At 34.7% G+C, this 20,670-nt stretch overlaps 2 protein-coding genes across 2 annotated transcripts in view; both read right to left on the reverse strand.

The window, feature by feature from the left end:
- Window positions 1–20,670, reverse strand: part of LOC117692893 (uncharacterized) — a 41,532-nt gene that overhangs the window by 15,935 nt on the left and 4,927 nt on the right. The window contains exons 7-9 of the mRNA XM_066078531.1: window positions 17,575–20,021; window positions 17,009–17,302; window positions 16,612–16,797 (exon numbers count right to left, since the gene is read on the reverse strand). Of these exons, the coding sequence (XP_065934603.1) occupies window positions 18,877–20,021 (1,145 nt within the window). The 3' untranslated portion in view covers window positions 16,612–16,797; window positions 17,009–17,302; window positions 17,575–18,876. The remainder of the gene's footprint in view (window positions 1–16,611; window positions 16,798–17,008; window positions 17,303–17,574; window positions 20,022–20,670) is intronic.
- On the reverse strand, window positions 16,110–17,695 carry LOC117692894 (uncharacterized). The gene is made up of 4 exons (XM_066077712.1): window positions 17,635–17,695; window positions 17,009–17,302; window positions 16,612–16,797; window positions 16,110–16,477 (listed from the first exon to the last, which is right to left on the reverse strand). The coding sequence occupies exons 1-4, from the start codon at window positions 17,693–17,695 to the stop codon at window positions 16,110–16,112; spliced, it is 909 nt and encodes a 302-aa protein (XP_065933784.1).

Genomic DNA, 20,670 nt, shown 5'->3' on the forward strand with positions numbered 1-20,670 from the left:
AATTACATAAATTAGTGTATTATATCGTAATATCATTTGAACAATGTATATTCTTACATAGTAAACTGCACATGAATATCGTAACTACAGACGATAGCATAAACAAATGAATATAATTCCTAGAGTAAGCTTGTATATGAAAAAAATATCAACAGTTAATATCAACTTTAATCATTTATACATCAGATCATGCGGTGTTAAATAAATATGTTGGCTGGTTAGATTAAACGCTGAGTACATTTTTTGAAAACTATCGATAACCGAAAGTAACGAAGTTCACACGAAATGATGATAGATGCCAGAAAGATGAAATGTAAATATAAACCGAGAAATCGTTCTTATTAGGAATAAAGAGCCCTATATGAAGTTTAACAAAGTTACATGTATTTACAAGATTTATGTGTCCTTTTAAGATTGTATGTGTTCCATAAAATCTGTAAACTTTGTAAAACGTAAACAAATAGCTACCAACACCGGCACATTCTCCGGTTAAATCTGAAACACAAGATATGTAGAGGAACTACTAAATTACTTCAGCAATAATAATATGTGGTAGCTTGTTATAGATAATCAACATGGAATAAAACTACAAAATCACATCAGGTTACTCTATGAATTTGCGAGCGCTAAACTTTGTAATGATTTCATTCGGTATTAATCTAAATGAAAAAATTAAAAGATTTTACAATCCGTTAGGGGATCTTACGCAGAGATTAATTTCTCGTATTTAATTAAGAAGCTTCGGTATTTTCAATGCCCTTTATTATGATACCATTGAAATATTTGATTAAAACATTGAAACAAGCCCGACACTGAAAGTGTTCACTACATTATTTTTTTGCATTGAGAAAAAAGTAGGGGACACAACAGTATTTTACGTAACGCATGTGCAAAACTAACCTTGAATCAATACTCTTGTTTATAGACAATATCAACCAATGATGGGTCCAAGTGTTTCTTATACAGGTTGGTGTGAAAAACAAATAATAATGTGGTTCTTTAAATTAAAAAATATACGTTATTTATGAATTAAGGTAAAACTCAGAATTAGAATTAAAACTATTATGTTATCCATTTTTCTTATGCTAAAATGTGTTGAAACTAGTTCTATCTTGGTCCCGCAGAATTGTTAAATTTTAATACTCCTATAAACACTACAAGACTTGCTTTGATGAATATTGTTATTTATTAATGACGAAGAGGAACAGCTTAATACAAACAAGTATTCCTTTTAAAGGAATGATAGGCAATAAAGATATATAGATAGCTAGAAGCAACCAACATGATCAGTTTGGTGTAAAATAATTAAAAAAGTACTGTATTTTTACAAAATATAGAATATTTTGAATATGTACACCATAATTTCATCATTATAAACCGTCAACAAATTTAATTTTGAAATAAATTTGGGGAAAGCCGTTCGTAAACTCCTTGTCTAGTTTTATATTTTTAACGTAATTATTAGATGTTAATGTATCTTCTAATTCTTCTTCAGAATACTGAGTATGGCTCTTCAAAGAGCATTAACACGTATACAAAGAAAGAGTTGTATTAAAATAATTTAATGCGACTGAGAAACATTGAATGCCATCATAACTTGCTATTGAGGTCGCATTATAACATAACCTTGTTTATAAATCAAGCCGTCTTCCTAGCTACTATTATGCAATATCAGTAGATCGAGGTCAGTTCATGGAGCATCTTCTTATGGTCGAGGTCAGTTAATCAAGGTCAACTGCATTACTGAATGAATCTTTCGATCGAAATTCTTACGCGTGAGACAAAATGTGCATACTTGAATTAACAGGTCGAACTGTATTTAATGTATGTTTGCATCTCTTAAGGTAAATGAATTGAAATAAAACTGAGTAAAATGTTTTATAAATACTAAACCAAAGCTTCAAGTTTTTATAAGAACTACTTATGCCAGCAGAATGTGTGCGCACGTGGAAGCATATGCCGGACGCCTCATATGGACACAGACCACAATAATTTTTCCCTCTTATTCCTTTATAAAACAAAAATTCATATAAAAAAGTCCACCGGCTCAAATATATTCAAATTTGGCATAATGACAGACAAACATTAGTCCAACAACATTTCCAAAGTACAGGAAAATCAATCGAGAGGGGGCTGAGATATGGCCCCTACAATAACCCCTACCCTGCAATATCCACTTTCACTTCGGAATATTTGTAAACATTGGCCTCTTTACACCCTTCCTATTGCGCCTTTAAAGATCGATTTTCCCAATTATTTTTAGCTAGTATTTTTTACAAACCTTCTTCTTTCCATCCATGCCCTAAAAGGCGCCAAATTCGCCCATTTAGCACCCCTTGGAATTTTTGGAAAAAAACATACATTTTTAGAATAGAACTACTTGCCGGATCAATGAGCACGGGGTAAAAATAGTGGTATGTGACCTAATAATTTCACATACCTTTATTGATTTTAATGAAACTTGGTACAATGTAGGTTGGCATCTGAGGGTATTTCCAATATCTCCTAAAAGTTTCGGTGAAATCCTTCTCCTTACACCAGAGTTATGGGCCCCTGAAAAAAGGTACAGGAATAGCTGAAATTGCATGCCAACACAAGCATCTCACACAAAATTCACTTCACTAAAGTACTCATAATGAACTTATTTTATAATCAATTTCCTTGAAACTTTAATTTGTCATATTTCAACTTTTTGCCCACAGACATCTGACATTTTTTCTCATCAAGATTAATATTATGCAATTTTAATAATTTTTTGAAATAATACCCCAAATAAGGCTATAAATCCCCAGAAAAGCCCAAAAATAAAATATGTAGATACAGATTTTTCAGTAGGAAAAATATGTAAAATTTCTACATTTAATATACTATAGAAATCAGACATGCTAGTAAATAAACAGCAAGTAATCCCTTTGTTGTAAGCAGATAATCAAACATGGCCACTGCAACCAACTTGAGGAAGTGGCACTTACAGGTCAAAATGGATTAGCTCTGGGTACAGTTTAGATGACATGGATAGGTATAAAATGCCATTTGAAGTACTGTCAAACATACAAGACTATAAATATGATAGAAATAAATGAATCCATCACACCATCTTTGATACAGCAAGCAGAAAGTACTTACAGAAGTTATCAAAATGTTTCAGAAAAACCAAAGGCCATGGAACAAAGGGAGGGAACTCCGCCAAAGGAAGCCGCCCAGCAGGAGGTTTTTTCAGCAAGGTAATACTAACAGATCCAAGGCTTCATCAGAGGACCAAGAGACAACTCGTAAACGCTCCTTTGTCCGGCTATCCGCTGGGGACCATATTGCCCTGGTAACACGACCAAGTTTAAACTGTCAATCCTACATAACTCCCGACTGTGATGGGGAGAGTGGATCCTCGTGTATTCTTCGGCCACGGTCAGAAAGCTGCAGATACCTACAAAATGCCAACAGCAATGAATATGTAGGGGGACAACGTGTAGTGAGTGAGGAGAAAATGATATATATGATGACGAGCAGCCCATATTCATCAGACTACTTCAAGCACCTGCCCCATGCCAAATTTTGCTGGCAAGAAAGCTAGGCATCTCTTGGAAGTACAAGAGAAAATGTGCAAATTGTCCGTTTACCTCCCCGACATTCAACCTGTATCATGAGATTCATCAAGAGGGACCAGGCCGTAATCCATCAGCAACCAACATCGCTCTCGCATATGCCATTCAAGACACTGCCATCGGGGCCGAAAAGATAATTGAACTCCTCACCTGTTTGGACATACCTGCTCCCAGCAAATCATTCATGCAGACACTCCTGTGCAAAACAAGCAGAAAAATGACAGAACTTAACAAACTGGACATGAATGACAAGATACAAAAAGTCAAAGAGGTTAACGTTACTCGAGGACACCCTGAAAATATCATCAACATTTCAACACATGCAAGGTACAACAGCAGCGTCATGTTTAGTCGGAAGACCCCCGGCCAGAATGTCAGTCAAGCCTTTTCTCTGGCAGTAGAAATAAATACAGATAGAAAGTACATACTTGCCTGTGCTGTACAGAACAAACTCTGCTGGACTGGTGCATGGCTGTGCGGCAAAGGAATGGAGGTGGACTGTCCTGGCGGTCATGCGGAATGTACTGCAAACCTGTCTCCGGCTGCTCCGTTCTCAGAATACGAGATGGGGAAGGATATCGGCACTCAGCTCGGCCTGCAAGATGTTCTAGTCCGGTGTGTTACCACAGACGGCGATGCCCAAGGTGCTAAAGGAGTGGACGATGCCATGCGGGCTCTTCATTCCTTGTGGAGAGTAGAGCGCCTAGCAGACCATGTCCATCTTGGGCAATCACAGTTCCGTGCCAGCAACCGAGCAGTATACAGCGATGAAATGTTCCATTCTAAGACAAAAGAAGAAAAGAAAGAGTTACAAAGGGTGTTTAGCAATGACTTAAAATCCAGATGTTCCATGATAGTGAAGAAGTTATTCACCAAGTATGACAGAGACCTGGAGAAAATGAGCAGTTTCTTACCCAAAGTCCTGGAGGCAACTGTTGCATGTTATGACGGAGACTGTTCTATGTGTGCCGCCTATTCCTTGGTCTGTGGGGGAGGAGTGGTCTCCAAGTGGTGGAACTTTAGCCGCAACTTGGCCATCTATAGGATCACCGCCCTGCAAATGAATGACAACGACCTAAGAATTGTGACAGAATTTTTGAAAATGAAGTTGAGCGTGGAGGCTATCTCTGCCATGAAACTTCTGACTGACACCAATGCCAACGAGTCCTACCATAGATCTGCAAGTGCTTACATGCCCAAGAATGTGAAATTTTCAAGAACAATGGAAAGCCGTCTGCACTCCATGATTCACAGGAGGAATAACTTACCAGGAACCTCAACCAGACTCAAGTGTGAATCTGCCGGTGTCCAATACTCAGACTCCGGCAAGCGACGACAAGCCAGGAATGACCAGCAGTTCCTCTACAGACAAGAATACCATAAAAAGGAAAAGATTAAGACCAGAAGAAACAAACAGCAGGGTAGGATAATGGAGGAACACCATCTATATCGACAGGAACATCGGACAAAGTCAGACTACCGGAAGGGACAATTGGATATGAACCTACCTGCAGCACGTGATCATCCCTACCACAGGAGAGGAGCATGCCAATATCATCTGAGGCCTCGCCCAGGATGTGACTGAATGACTTTATACCCATTTTATGAATGATACTGACTATTACTAACCTTAAAGCTTGAACTGAATCCATCATCATGTACCATCAGGCATATACTAAAACCATTATTGTGAGGAGAGATGCATGACTCTCCAATGTTAAGCGGTGTAACATTCTAATAAATATGATAAACTTACCTATATTCTTTTTTTTTTCTCAATTCATGTCAATAATGAGGTCAAGTCTGCAAGGCAGGTAGGGAAAGTGGCCAGGCAAGTGCCCCTAGCTCGGCAGGTCTGTCGCTGGTTGTGTGATGCAACAATGGATGTATCCAATTCATGATAACCATGATGTAGCATGACACTGAGTCTATGTACATGCACGGTAACCCACTTGTTCTTTACTGGATGCTTGTAGCATACAACACCATATTTGTTGTTGCTGCTTCTAGCACCAGTCCAGATGTGACATTGACCGTTTAAACCAGGAGCAGAGCCCGAGCGCACTTTTTCCCTGTATTTTGTAAAAAAAATCGTCCATAGCCACGAAATGAAAGTTGCAGACGACAAAAATAGTGCCGACGCATGGTTACATAGAAATACGACTTACTTCATTTGCATATGCGGGTCTTACTAATCACCCAACAATAATACCACCCCCACGCCAAATTTTTCCTCTATTTTGGTGAAATTAAAGTTTCATAAGTTTCATAATTGAACAAAAGGCCCAATTTCTCCATAAATTACCTTAAACAATTGATATTTGTTAAGAAATGGGGGATAGGACCCCAAATAAGCAATTTCACTTTTGACCTGATAGGACACAGACCACAATTATTTTCCCCTCTTATTCCTTTATAAAACAAAAATTCATATAAAAAAGTCCACCGGCTCAAATCTATTCAAATTTGGCATAATGACAGACAAACATTAGTCCAACAACATTTTTAAAGTACAGGAAAATCAATCGAGAGGGGGCTGAGATATGGCCCCTACAATAACCCCTACCCTGCAATATCCACTTTCACTTCGGAATATTTGTAAACATTGGCCTCTTTACACCCTTCCTATTGCGCCTTTAAAGATCGATTTTCCCAATTATTTTTAGCTAGTATTTTTTTTCAAACCTTCTTCTTTCCATCCATGCCCTAAAAGGCGCCAAATTCGCCCATTTAGCACCCCTTGGAATTTTTGGAAAAAAACATACATTTTTAGAATAGAACTACTTGCCGGATCAATGAGCACGGGGTAAAAATAGTGGTATGTGACGATATGGACACAACAGTGATCGGCTGAAGCCGATCACAATAAACTACTATGAAGATTCCCGATTAACATAAATAGACTCATTGAGCACCTTATTTTAGACAGGCAGCGGGATTTTCCTCAAGTCCAAGACATGATTATCATTATTGAATACATGTACACTAGAAGATGGAAGATCCCAAGGTAACATATATACATAGTAGTCTACAACAATAGCAGGGGATCTCCCTGTCATATGAATTACCAAAAAAATGTACAAATAAAGGTGGCATATGTACAAAAACTTTTGCCCCTACAAATACAAGACAATTCTTAAGTAATTAGGTGGGTGTAATGGGGATGGTGGGGGGGGGGGTTAATTTACACACAAATAAACTCTCTGTTTACATACAAGCGTCCTTCACATACCGGGGTAAAAACAAAAGTCATTTTCACGTGATTACATTCCTGAAATTTTATTGATTATTGAAAAGATAGAATCACAAATATTCTTAAAATAGGTACAAATGGACCCTCAGGTTAATAATAACTAAATAATAAATACTAAAAAAGGTTTTGTGATAAAAATAGATATTCCGATACAATGATGCCATCAAGCATATTATTTAACAATAATATTCAAAATTTATCTTGATTTGTAATTAAAGAATAAACCATATGTAGGCAGATTACTGATAAATATCAGATGATATATCAGTATAAGATTGGACCCCCTCCCATTTTTTTAAAATCCTCGTTTATATGAACTTATATAAAAACATAAATTTGGAACGAATTGTCCCAATTCTTTTAATTAAGGTGTGAACATTTTTCAGACACAAGGTATTATGTGCCTAAGATGCAACATGTTGCTTTTTTTTAACTGTTATAATGTAGCACAAACGCAAAATTTTATTTCAACTTACATCTTGCGAAGGCACCATTAATAATGGAAAATGGAAAGATGATTTGAAAAAAAAAACCCGATTAAAAATAAAAAGTGACAAAAATGCATTACAAACGCGTTTTAATTTTTTTAATGTCATTTTTACGTAATGAAACTACTTTATACAGGGACATATTTGCCCCGCTTTATTTTCGCCCCTTTCGTCCTTGCCAGCGGGCAAACTTTAGAGTGTGCGAATTTTAATATCTTATCTATCTTCAAACACAAATGCATAGGCGAATTCAAGACAGGGCGAAACTGTTTGCAGATGAAGAAGAGCAAAAATAACAAGGTGCGAAAATAACCCTGTTTACAGTATGCTTATTTTGTTCGGTATTTCAAATTCATATTTAAAAAATAATTGCATTTTTAATACTTGAACTTGTCATTAATATCAATTGCAAACAATATCTATAACAATTGTCCCATGTTGTGTCCTGACTAGAGACCCATTTTCAGTGAGATTCCGAATTTAGGTCCGTGACTCCAATCCAAAACCCGTCTTCCTCTGACATCTGCACTTGGGAAAATACATGATGTACTCTAGATCGGATGATCTAGGTTGTACAAGGTCACCTCCCTCGTTGAGACAGATCTGTCTCGCGGTTTCCTAGTCCCAGTTTCCATAGTGAATTTTGAGACATAAATCTCCATACTATTTGATAAAGCTCATACATCCAACAAATGAAAAGAAAAGCAATGTTTTGGCTTATTTATACAAAGGACAATAATGATAGCAATTATTTACTTTCTTAAATAAAAAATAGGATTTTTTTTCTACTTAATTGCATTAGAGATATTTAAAGAATGTGTTTTTATCATTGAGCTAGATAATGATATCGGTTGAAGATAAAGAAATACTGGAAAGACGAAATAATGCTATTTTTCATATATTATATCGTTGATCTAATCTTTGCGACTTAAAAATTATTAACACCGATAAATTTCATCGAGAAAACAAATTCAGACTAAAACGATTCATCTTGCTTACGTCTATTGCAGCATTTACGTTAATAAAAAAAAAATTAGTATTCTGTCCTTTACAAATAATTTGATTAATGGGTATGAAAATGACAATACTTTTTTCCATTATTTGACCAAGCTTATTTTCATATATTTTTATGTTATAATGAATAAGAAAAATCCGTTGTTCATTCTACCAATTCTCTCACAAAATATTTTTGATACAAATACATATACGTGTTACACTGTATCTTTATACTTTGTACGAATGTTTATGTTTTTTAAAATTATAAGTGTACTGTAGGCTAGTATGAAGAGCAAGACACAAACCGTCTGAAATACTAAGTAGCCTCGCCGACCATATACTTTATATTATCTTTTACAGTAATATTAGAAAATCTATTAATTTCTAACAAAAATATTTTGTTCTGTTATTTAACATTAATATATAACATAGATACACGTTGATGTATTCGATTTTTTAAAAAAAGATATTCAATATTAGTGTCTTTAAACATTACTTGTAATTAATTATTAATTAATAATGTAATTAATCAATTAACAGTAATTGAATTGCTGAAGGCTATAGGAGGCAGAAACTAAATACAGACACGTTCATAACATATACTTTAAATTTTTTCACACCCCCCAAAATTGGGTGTGAGGGCAGTTCCTTTAAAAGTGAATAATCTACATTTTCATTTACGAAACATGTATGCCCCCCCCTTCCCTACCTCTCTTGATGCTGTGCGCATGCCATATGGTTAAAAACCACAATCAATGCAAACCTCGATCTAGCTCTCTGGTTTGAAGTCAATCTCCTCTCTGGTTTGTAGGAAAGCACTGTGTGCGGAAAAGAACTGTATCATGAATCCTCAACGAAGAATTCAGAGCGAGCGGTATTTCCGTATCAATTGCATTAAAATAGAAATGAAAAAATAAATAAATTAGCGGCTGTTTATAAATCATTGTTTTTTTTTAAAAGAACGTATCATACATATATCAATCATCTACTTGAAAAAAAATGCACAAATGGAAACCAAGAAGATTACTGAAGTTGCCCTATATGTTTAGAGGCCAGCAACGAAACAATTGTTGTACTGATTACGGTTGATATGAAAATCTACAAATCTGCTTAGTTGATAATTTATTATCAAAGGAAGTCAGAAATTAATCATACAGCAACACAAAAGAATTTTAATACCCAAAACTGATAAATCTTTCGATTAAATTCACAAAAGTCAATAATAATGCTAAAAAGGAAAAAATAAATACATTTATGTTTATCAATTAATATCATAACTGATAAATATAAAGGAACGTTAACAAAAGAGAACTAGATGCTGTCATTAGACAGTAATACCCGCACCATGTGTTTGCCCCTAAATAACACTGTTTTATACCAGTTTAATTAAAAATGAAGGCTACATGCAAACTCCGGTAATACATTTAAAAATTATAATTTTCATAACTGAAGGATGAGATCCCTGCCCATATGATAATACACATCGTGACATGAGCAGCACTTTATGTGCAATTTGGGGTAGAACTGTTTGAAGTGAATTTTCAGTTAATCAATAATCTTAACATTTTATGTCATAGGAAGTATAATGGTCTATATAATTATTACAAACAAAATTGAAAATTAAATTTTGCCCCCTCCCCGTGGCGGTTGCCGGTTTTAGATTTGCTTCTGTGTGCCTACATGAACATCATCGTGTGCACAGATTTAGAGAAGGGGTGGGGGTGAGGGGTCCAGACCCCCCCTTCCTCCCCATGACAATTCGTAAATTACAAATGTACCAAAAATACACCTTGGACCCCAATGCTCTTACAGACATGTAAACGCTCTAACCCATTGCGCTTCAATGTTAGGTAACATTATTTGGGGGGTAAATATTTAATCAATAGTCAACATACTTTATTGTTTATCTCAATAGGAAGTATACATGTACATCACAATATGCAGGTGTCCTGCACCACCTTAAAGCTGTTATTTACCTAATAAAATAGTGCAAGTGGATTTGAAGAATAGGTCATAAAAATACATGCATGTTACAAATGACTGATCTTTGTCTGAAGTTACGTACACAACACAGGTTTGCATGTCTCATTAGCGGGTACTAGTTTTACCCAGCTCTTCGATTAGATGGGTTCACGTGTATACATACATGGGTGTTGCTAAAACGCGGAACGGAAAACGGAACGGAAGGAAAAAGGAAAATCTTATCTAATGTTATTTACCTCATAGATTTGTTAAGTATGTTAAAACGATATACTTTATGTACCTTTTTAATTTTTTTTGAAAGATTAGCAATATTAGATTATTTATTCAAGAATATTTATTTCCTCAAAATTAACAGTACATGCATTGACCACTATATTCTATCCCAAAATATCCTCGATTCACTTTTTGCTGTATATTTATATATACCTCAGGGTTCAAGCGATTCTCTTTTAGAAGCATTAAACATTCTCATTATTCTTTCTTTAAAACGTCCTCTCTAGCTTATCAGCTGGTATAAATACACGGCTAAAAATAAAGAAGTCTACGGGGTTTTGCATTTTAACAGACCCGGATGATGGTGTTGAAAAATTGTGCAAGGTCTTCTGAGTGACTTCCAAATGGAGAAAAGATGTCAACATTTTCCATTATAAATCGTCCAAATGTGCTGCATGAATATTTTGGGATCGACAGACTATAGTCCCAATATATAATCGGAAAATCAAACCAGGCAACGTCTAGAGCTCTCTATTCGGATCATATGTATACAGCTGCTGGAATAAACAACTGCATGCTTTGTAATGCAAACGTAAACAAAATTGCATTGCTAAAAATACTAGTTTCACAAATTATTAGTTTCACAAATTACCGGGTATTTTAATGTTTACTGTATTTTAATTTTTTAATGTCGTCAGTCCTACAGTTTTTTTCTTCCATCTCAATGATACTGTATCGTCTGTATGATAAAAGATCGTCTAGAACACCGAAAATTCAATTTTGATGTAAGTATATACATGTACATCATATTTGAAAATAATATAAAAATACTCAAAACACGCAAAAAAAACGCTTTCACTAACTGCGTACGTTACGCTAATATGCCAGCAATACCATATAAGAGAAATAAGTAAAAAGTTATAGCTAATTTGCTCGTTTAATCATGTTAATGTTTCACAATTCGTATACATTTGATTTTTCCGTTTCGTACTCAACTAAAGCCGAATGAATACAATGCTATAATTGATAGACATTCATATGAATATTAATAAGATAGCAACATGTTGATAATCATTCATTAGATATAAATAAAAGATACAAAGTAAATCGTTTCTGGCCAGTCTGTACCCTTTTTAAGGGATAAACGTGATGATATTTTCCATTCCGTTCCGTTTTCTGTTCCGCGTTTTAGCAACACCCATACATACATGTCTGTGTTTTCCGTATGCAGAAAAGGATTACGGTAGTTAAGATCAGCTAAAGGAATTCATTATTGTGTTTTAATTGGATTATCATTATGATGTTGACCAATTTAGGTAAGCATAATACATGTAGTAGCAGTAGCACAATATAATAAGATGACAGCATGGGATTCCTGCCAGCATACATACACATGTATATAAGTTCTACTTTCACTTTCTAAATGTAATCTCCCTTTGACAGCATACTGTATTATCATCTTTTAATATTTGAATAAGCTTATCATCGTTACCTATCCTATCGCATTTGTAAAGTTTCTGTCATTTTAGTTGCAAAAGTTATTTTTTTCATTTGTCAGACTGCATGCACTGTTGAGTTGACCCCATATTGACCCTGTATAAACAATTTCTTATTAAATTTGTGTATTTCATATGTAAGTAAGTGTAGACACTTATATTTTTTATATGAGTAATAATAGGAAGGAAGGAGTATTTCTTTCTTAATGTATTATAATGCATCAAATACAATGTAGGTCATGACCTTATGGGACTGTTCTGACCCCACGAAACAGGAAAATACAAAATATCTTCTAAAGTCATTATGATGCATCAACTGGTGTAAAGTACATTAATGACCCCCAGGTGTTGTCTTTAACCCCCCCCCCGCCTTTATGAAATAGGAAATGATATGATACACTGTATATTTTGTTAACTTCTGAGATCTGAGATCCTCATCCCTAAACCATTTAAGGTAACTCCGTACCTATAAAATCATGGGTTCAAAGTTAAAAACTTAACTTTTTTTTAACTTATTGGACTTGAATTTCATCAAAAAATTAATAAAATATATGTGTATCCATACTATTTAAGATGTAAGGTAATAAAAACCAAAGGCTGAAATTACCATCTGAAAATCACACTTTTTTTGTTTAAAAATTAAATATAAGTGGATGGATACTTGTTTGTCTATTTGAATTTTATTGCTTACTTTGCCAGAAAACTAAAATTAATTTTAAAAAAAAGAAAAAATTGTTTACATTAGAAAAATTATACCATTTAGATATATCACTTAGAGAAAAGTAGAAAAGAGTTATTTCCCTTTGTCATTATTGAATTATGTCGAATATAAGGATGAAAAACGCTTATTAAATATCTCCAAGTAAACAATGATTTGAGTTTTTGATGTGCACCTATCATAACATAGAAATTACAAATCCACTTTCACGAATTTTAATGAATTCATGGTTTATGTAAAATGTATGATGTCACAGGAGGGTGGATTTACTTTAATTTATTTTTGCTCTTTGTGTCATTGCGCGTAAAATTGTATTGTAAGATTATGCCCCCTTGGAGACACCCTGACATTTTAGAACTAGAAATAATAATGTATTTTATCTTATTCATATGTTATACAGTACTGTTTGATCCATGTGGGTAATTCCTAGCCTAATGATGTCACTGCTTTGTTTAGGAGACTTTACAATTGCCCCAAATAGGTGAATACACATGGCAGTGATGCATATAACATTTTGTTTATAAATCTTAAAAATTGAATTAAGCAATTTCCAAAATGTTAATGTGAATCACGAGAGAAAAAGCAATCAAGAAATGATTTAAAATTTGCTACTGTACACATGTAAGAATGTATTAAGAAGACTGAATCTTTATAAGCAGGTTAGATTGGGGGGGGGGGGGGGATGAATGTGGAGTATAAACATTTATAATTTGAATCATTTATTGTTATTTATTAATTTTAACTTGTCAATGAATACTACTTATTGATCCCAAGGTAGAAATATGACCTCTGATCGTATCTCAATAGATCATTTGTCAATTATGCAAGGTGTAATGTAATTTTTTTTAAGAATAACATTTTTTACCAGTTTATAAAAGTTTTTAGACACCCAAATTATATTTTGATTTTAATAGATTATTCGACAAGGAAGGGGGGGGGGGGAAAGAACAGTTTATATTTGAGTTTGTTTGGGAGTGGGGGTTCCTTTTAAGTCATATATTTGACAATTTTTTAATGTAATTTAAAATAAGACTAAGCCATACTACAGTCATGAACATGAATAGTATAGAACAAAACACAAACTAATACATGTACATGTATATATACATAGGAAGTATTACAAAACAGATGATTGATCTATATCTGGGTTCTTAAATTGAATCATATATCATGTACATATTATATTATTGTTTCTTTGTTCAAGGCATTTAAGATGGTATGTAGGTCATGATCCCAAGTGCTCTTCCTGAAATTATCAAATATCATAAAAACCATTGAGATCCCCACCTTAATCCAAAGATATTATTCCTCCTTAGGTCATGCAGGCGCATCAGATCATTATGGCATGTAAGTCATGACCCTAAGGGGTCATCCTGACCCCCTTAGAATCAGAAATTGTCAATTATCTTTAAATTATTGATGTTTGATGATCCTATCTCTATTTAATCTTTATTAATTATTAAGTCTCCTGAATGAAGTTTGGAGACTTATTGTTTTTGTACGGTTCTTAATACATGTATATATTCTTCATCTTCTTTTTCTTCTTTCCCGCTCTGAACTTGTATCTCAGAGATGGCTGAACATAATTGTACAAAACTCTAGGATATGATAGGCCTGCAAATCTAGTTGTGCACCCTGGTTTGATTTTTCTCATTTTGGGTTAGACAACCACTTTTCGGGGGAGGGGGGGGGGGGGGGGGAAGGGGGGTGTCAAAAGGGTGTGGGGTCTAACATTGAACCTTGTAGAAAGAATCATAGACTCTATTGTAAATGGTAACTTGAAAACGGACAAAGATAATAATATAGGGTTTTCATAATCATATATTGGCTGTTACTGGCAATAAATAGGGTTTATTAGATCTGACCCCTGGGGTCATCCCCACCCCCCAGGAATTTGAAATTACCATATATCTCAGAAACTGTTATAATCATGACCCTTAAACCATATATATTCATGTTTCTGATGTCAAGGGGCATCAAATGTTATGTAGGTCATGGGCCCTGTGGGTGGTCCTGACGCCCTCAAACAGCAAGTCCCTTAATATCTTCAAAACAGTTGAGATCCCCACCCTTAAACCATATATATTCTTGTACCTTGTATCAAGGGGCATCAAATGGTATGTAGGTCATGGGCCCCGGGGGTTGTCATGACCCCCCTTGAACAGGAAGTGCACGAATATCTCGAAAACGGTTGAGATCCCCACCCCTTAACCATATATATTCTTGATCCTTAAAGGGCATCAAAAGGTATGTACCGGTAGGTAATGGGCCTCAGGGTTAAATTTAATTTTTCAAAACCGTAATGCACATCTATGGAACAGTTCCTTTCATATCCCAAGATATGATGTGTCTATCCATTAAATCATAAAAGGAGTTCTAGGATCTATGTTTTTTTTTAAGTGATAAACGTCAATTTTCTGCTACATTTTGACTCCCTGGATGAAATTTAAATTTTGAAAACCTTACTGCACATCTATAGAACAGTCCCTATCATATCCCAAGATATGATTGTCTATCCATTAAATCATAAGAGGAGCTCTTGGATCAATGTTTGATTTTTTAGTGATAAACGTCAATTTTCGGCTACTATTTGACTCCCAGGATGAAATTTAAATTTTTAAAACGTTATTGCACATCTATAGGACAGCCCCAATTATATCCCAAGAGATGATGTAGCTACTCCAAAAGTTGTAAGAGGAGTTCTGGGAACCATATTTTTTTTGCCAAAAAACGTCATTTTTTGTTGCCCACTGATCCCCTTAATTAAAAAAAAAATTCTGGAACCTGATCATGCCTCAATATGACACCCCCAATCATATTCTAAAGATCATTTGGCTACTGCTTAAAAAAAATGACGTTTTTTAAACCAGTTTTTTTGTAAAAAAACGTCATTTTTTAGCCATTAAATGACCCCCAGGACAAAATTGAAAATTCCGAAACCTTATTGCGCATCTATAGGATACCCTAAAACATATTCCAAAAGATGATTTGTCTACTTTTGAAAATGTAGGAGGAGTTCGAGGAAGAAGGTTTTTTGTGAAAAAACGTCATTTTTTACCAATTATTTGACCCCCAGGACTAACAGAGAATTTTTGAAACTTTATTACAAAACAACATGATACCCCAAATCAAACTCCAAGAGTTCAGTTTGCTGGTTTATAAGATGTAAGAGCAGTTTGAGAAAGTAAAACGTGACAGACGGACGGACGGACAGACAGACGGACGGACGGACGGACGGAACAGGGTAACAACAATATACCCGAACTTTCTTTAGAAAGTGCGGGTATAAAAAGGGGCAAAAACAATGCCAAATGCATTACTTATTGTATATTAAATTAAATTAATCGACTAAATTCTCTATCAGCCTATGATTATAACGCCGTCTACATGGCTTTCTTCTTTAGTTGTCGTTGTCCTCTGGTCTTGTGGACTTTTTGCTGTAATTAGAGCCTCCCACTCATCTGTAATGGGTCTGTTGTTAGCTGTTAGTGTTGTCTTGCTCACTAACAAACTGCTCTCCTCGGTAATCCCGGATACCTGAGACTTTGACGTGAGTATGGAGAGTATTGTGGAATGTTGTAGTGTTGATCTAGTTGATGTTGGTGGTGTTGATGCAGTGCCAGTGGTTCTTGTTGACGGAGTTGAGTTTAATGAGGTGCGTCTGGTTGTCCATGTTGTTGGTTTCGGGGTTGAGGTAGTCATTTCTTTAATTGTTGTTGCTTTAGTTACTGTCGTTAATTTCGTTGTTGTGGGTAACATTGTTTTTGCTGTTGTTAGTTTAATAGGAACGACGTAAACCAGTGATCGAATTTCAAGACAAGTGCAATACTTATGGAAACTGTTTTTATATAAAGTAACTTACCAAACTGACAAATATAGGGATAAAAGAAGGCTATGCCGCTGTGACAAGGGTAGTCGTGCCACATATAATTGTCGTTGACCTTCATTAACCCACAATCCTCTGTACTCCCTCCGTGAATGAGTAGAAAGCCTGTCTGGTGAGGACCCTGATGCGGGCTCCAGTTATCGTAGGTCATTGTCTTATCACCTGTTTTTAAAGTTCTTAATGATTTAAAAAAAAATGTACATGCATGTCTGTATGAAATGAACATTTCAATATACATGTAGTGTAAACGTGTTTAATGCGTAAAAATTAAGTCTCCCGTATCACATGTGCCGTCTTATACATGTACGTTAATTGACAGACAACGACTTTTTGTGCCTATGTTTTTTTTACGATTAAATTGCGTTTGACTGACCTGCTACCCACTCCCATAGGCCTTCATGATGCTGGTCCGAGGCCCCGATCCAGAACCCGGTCTTGATGTGACTATGTGACTGTCGTATCTTCTTTATGATAGATCCCTGCATGTCCGCACTTCTTATCTGCACGAGGTCCCCGCCGTGGCGCTGACAGCGCTCCCGCGCATGCGGCCAGTCGTGCTTGTCCATGGAGAGTTGTAGACACACTGAGCCATAAGTCCAAACATATTTAGGATCTATGGCAATATCTCTAGGACAAAGCTCCCTTAGACTGGGTTGTTCAGACAAAGCTAGAATAAATATGTAGTGTATACTTCAGATTTATAGTCCATTGATCCGATTTCAATAAGTTACGCATAGCATACATAAAATCTTATTTTAGCAACTAAATATAAGTCTCATATCGTTTTTTTTTTATCTTTTAAACCATATGCATGTGATGCATATTTATACATATTTTTTACAGTTCGATACATTTGTTAATTTGTAGTAAGTTTGCATACGAATAAAAGTTAATTTATACATATCATTTATCTTTTAAACATCATTACATTAATATTACCTTTAGAAATGAAAAAAAAAGCGAATGTCACAATTACTTGGCACAGAAAACCGTCCGTACATATCATCGTGAAGATTTTTGACGACTTGACCCTGTGATGGTATGTGGTGTGATAGTCCATGGATGTGGTTCGATGTAGTTATCAGGTCATCAGGATAAAAATACTCTTCTCTTTGTTATTACTTTAAACAATACTAAAACGTTAAAATGTTGCTTAAAATTCAAAATTATGATGTTTGTATTGTGCGTAACAATTTATTGCAATGACCGAAGAAATTTCTAGATGAAAAAACAGTTTAATTTTTTTAAAAGTTTTATTGATACATTGAAAAGATGTTATACAAATTAAAGAAAAAACACAACAGTATCCATTGAAATAATAATCTTGTTATGAATGTACAAAACTGGAAATAAAGTTACTGTGGTTTCGTCAATTTTTGAACACCAATTTTCGTGGATTTCGTTGTTTTGTTCATCCACGAAATTAAATGTTCATTGAAGTGTTACTTCTACTAGCATTTTGTATAAATATGAAAGTTGGCCAAGAATTTACGTAACCTTGAAACTGTGATTTTCACTTTATCCACGAAAATTGAAAAATACCTATGAATATTAATGAAACCACAGTATGCAAATGCATGTCTATTATTTTTGTCTATTTACAAAACAAAATTACCCGCCAGGCAAGCAAGAGAATTATGTAAGTAAACATTTGAGTCAAAATATATAAATTACATGTAAGTAGTATGCGTCTAAAAAACCCAATAAAATAATACTGTGACGATTTAAATGACTGTTTCTAAGAAACGTACAGGTATAACAAAATAAAGCTGTACAAAATTGAAGTGCGCTTTCGCATATTGTTTTTGTGTTCATTCAGATATACAGTGGAACATGAAAAGCTATGAATCACTGATACTAGACATTTAAACGACACCGAGCTCTTTCATTACTTTTTTTAAATAAAAACCACTAAATACAATCTTCTAATTCAAATCAAACAGCTACAACAAATTTATTTACTCTTCATTCACAAATGTCAATTTATCAAAAACAATTACTTTCTCAAAATTAAACAAATTGTTCGTTATAGTCGCACACTAAAGTTCACCTCCGACGAATGTGATACATTATGCTATCAGTGCTTGTATAGCATTCCTTACACCGTACAGTATAGAAAGACAAAGCCGGTCTGCTAGATATCAAGTATTGTCATGTGTTTTACATGAATAAAATATTTTACAATTGTAACAAGCTCAAGTTTAGGTGTAGATTTACCATAGTCTCTGGATTCTTTAAGTTTTAGTTCGTGATTTCTACATACTCTTCTAGATACCTCAGAAGAGGATGGTCCTTCACATGGCTTTCTAAGTTAGTCCCTTTTATTCTTTTCTCAAACAAAGATATCCTGTTAACATCTGCTTCTACCGTATAAGTCGACTTCGGCTCATGGTTGACTGGACGGACTAATTGCAATATGGCGTCAATGTTACAATACTGCATCACTTTCTCTGGGAACGAGTTGTAGCAAGCATGGAAAGCACAAATATATAGGAAATTGTGCCAGAAAACCGTAAAGGTGGTTGTTTCTATCACATCATTGTTCATCTTAGATGACCACATGGTAGCAAGTTGTGATCTATCTTCAGAGCGAATTGTTTTTGTGTATTTTTTCAATTTCCTATTTCTCATTTTTTCTTTAGAAGTAGAGGTTACTTCTGCTATCTCGTCTCTTAAGTTTTGTTCATCATAAAATCCATTAAAAACCAAGTAGGAAATACAGTCAAATAAATCTTTATCTTTCGATTTCAACGATTCGAAATGTGCTGTTATTGCGACCACTGGTCCTTCGTTCTCCTCAACAATTGCGGCTGCTTGAGAATGGTCTAAATCTACTAGTTTAAGAGTAAGATGCGTTCCAATTATGTCAATTAATAAAAGCGAATCTGCTGATAATGCTTGACATTCACAATCGGTGTCATGGCATTTTTGTTGTACGGTAACGAGGTGTTTTTTAATTTCTTGTTCTCTTTGTTTGGACGAAACATCTAGTCGCATTGTCTCAAAAGGAGCAAACTTAACTCCATATTCTCCAAAAACATGTTTGTATAAATGCTCTACTTCAGATCGCAGACCAACGACAAACTTTATATTTTTATAGTTGTTCTTCTCCCGAAGAATAGACTTAAGATTTTCTTCAACCAGAGATCTTTCACATGGATTATCATTCCATAATCCGAACCAGCCATCAACAAAGTACACAGTGTTATCAGAGAACTTATTATCAAGATCCAAGTAGTTCAAGTGTCTAACTTTAGATGTATGAGTATTGGCATACTTATCAGCTATTCTTTTCCCTACTGTAGATACAGAATTTCCTAGCTGACCAAGTACATATAGAATATTCAATCTTTTCAATACGTTGACGCCATTTTCAACATCTTCATCTGCCAAAAGAAATGATTCAACTGTATATTACAAACATGAATATTTTTTAAAAATCCGTCTTTCATCATTACCTAAAATATTCAAATATTACATACAATCTATTAAAAAACCTTTAAACATTTCTATAACTTTAATCAATAAAACATAAATTTACCTTTAACGACGAATTAGGAATGACTATAGCTAAACGGTTAAACGTTTAATCGGTCGGAACGATGGTAACCGGTAACGTATTCTTTAATCTATTAATCGGATTTTTTAAAGTCCGATATAAATTCATTAAAATTGAAAACTTATAAACATCAACTTCACAATTTGACGTTTTCATACACTGCTAAAAGCGCTAGCTTTAATGTGGGGAATAATGGATTTCCTCCTTGCTTAATAAAAAAGAATTAGACCGGAGTTATAGGTGCTAATTAGTGTTTAAAAAATTGACATTACCCTAACTGTCCAAACCTTCCATCGAAAAGCACATGTCAATGTATGCTATGCACCCTATTGGTTTTGTTCTGATTCAATATCGCCTATATATGTATTACTAAAACCTACCGGAAACTCAATAGTCCGCAAAATTAAAAACACAATATGCCAAGACCTTATCGAACGTTTCTAACCTTTGACAAATTCTAAATTATTTAAAATTGG

The sequence above is a fragment of the Magallana gigas genome, chromosome 3 (assembly GCF_963853765.1).
Source record: "Magallana gigas chromosome 3, xbMagGiga1.1, whole genome shotgun sequence".
NCBI classification, from domain to species: domain Eukaryota; kingdom Metazoa; phylum Mollusca; class Bivalvia; order Ostreida; family Ostreidae; genus Magallana; species Magallana gigas.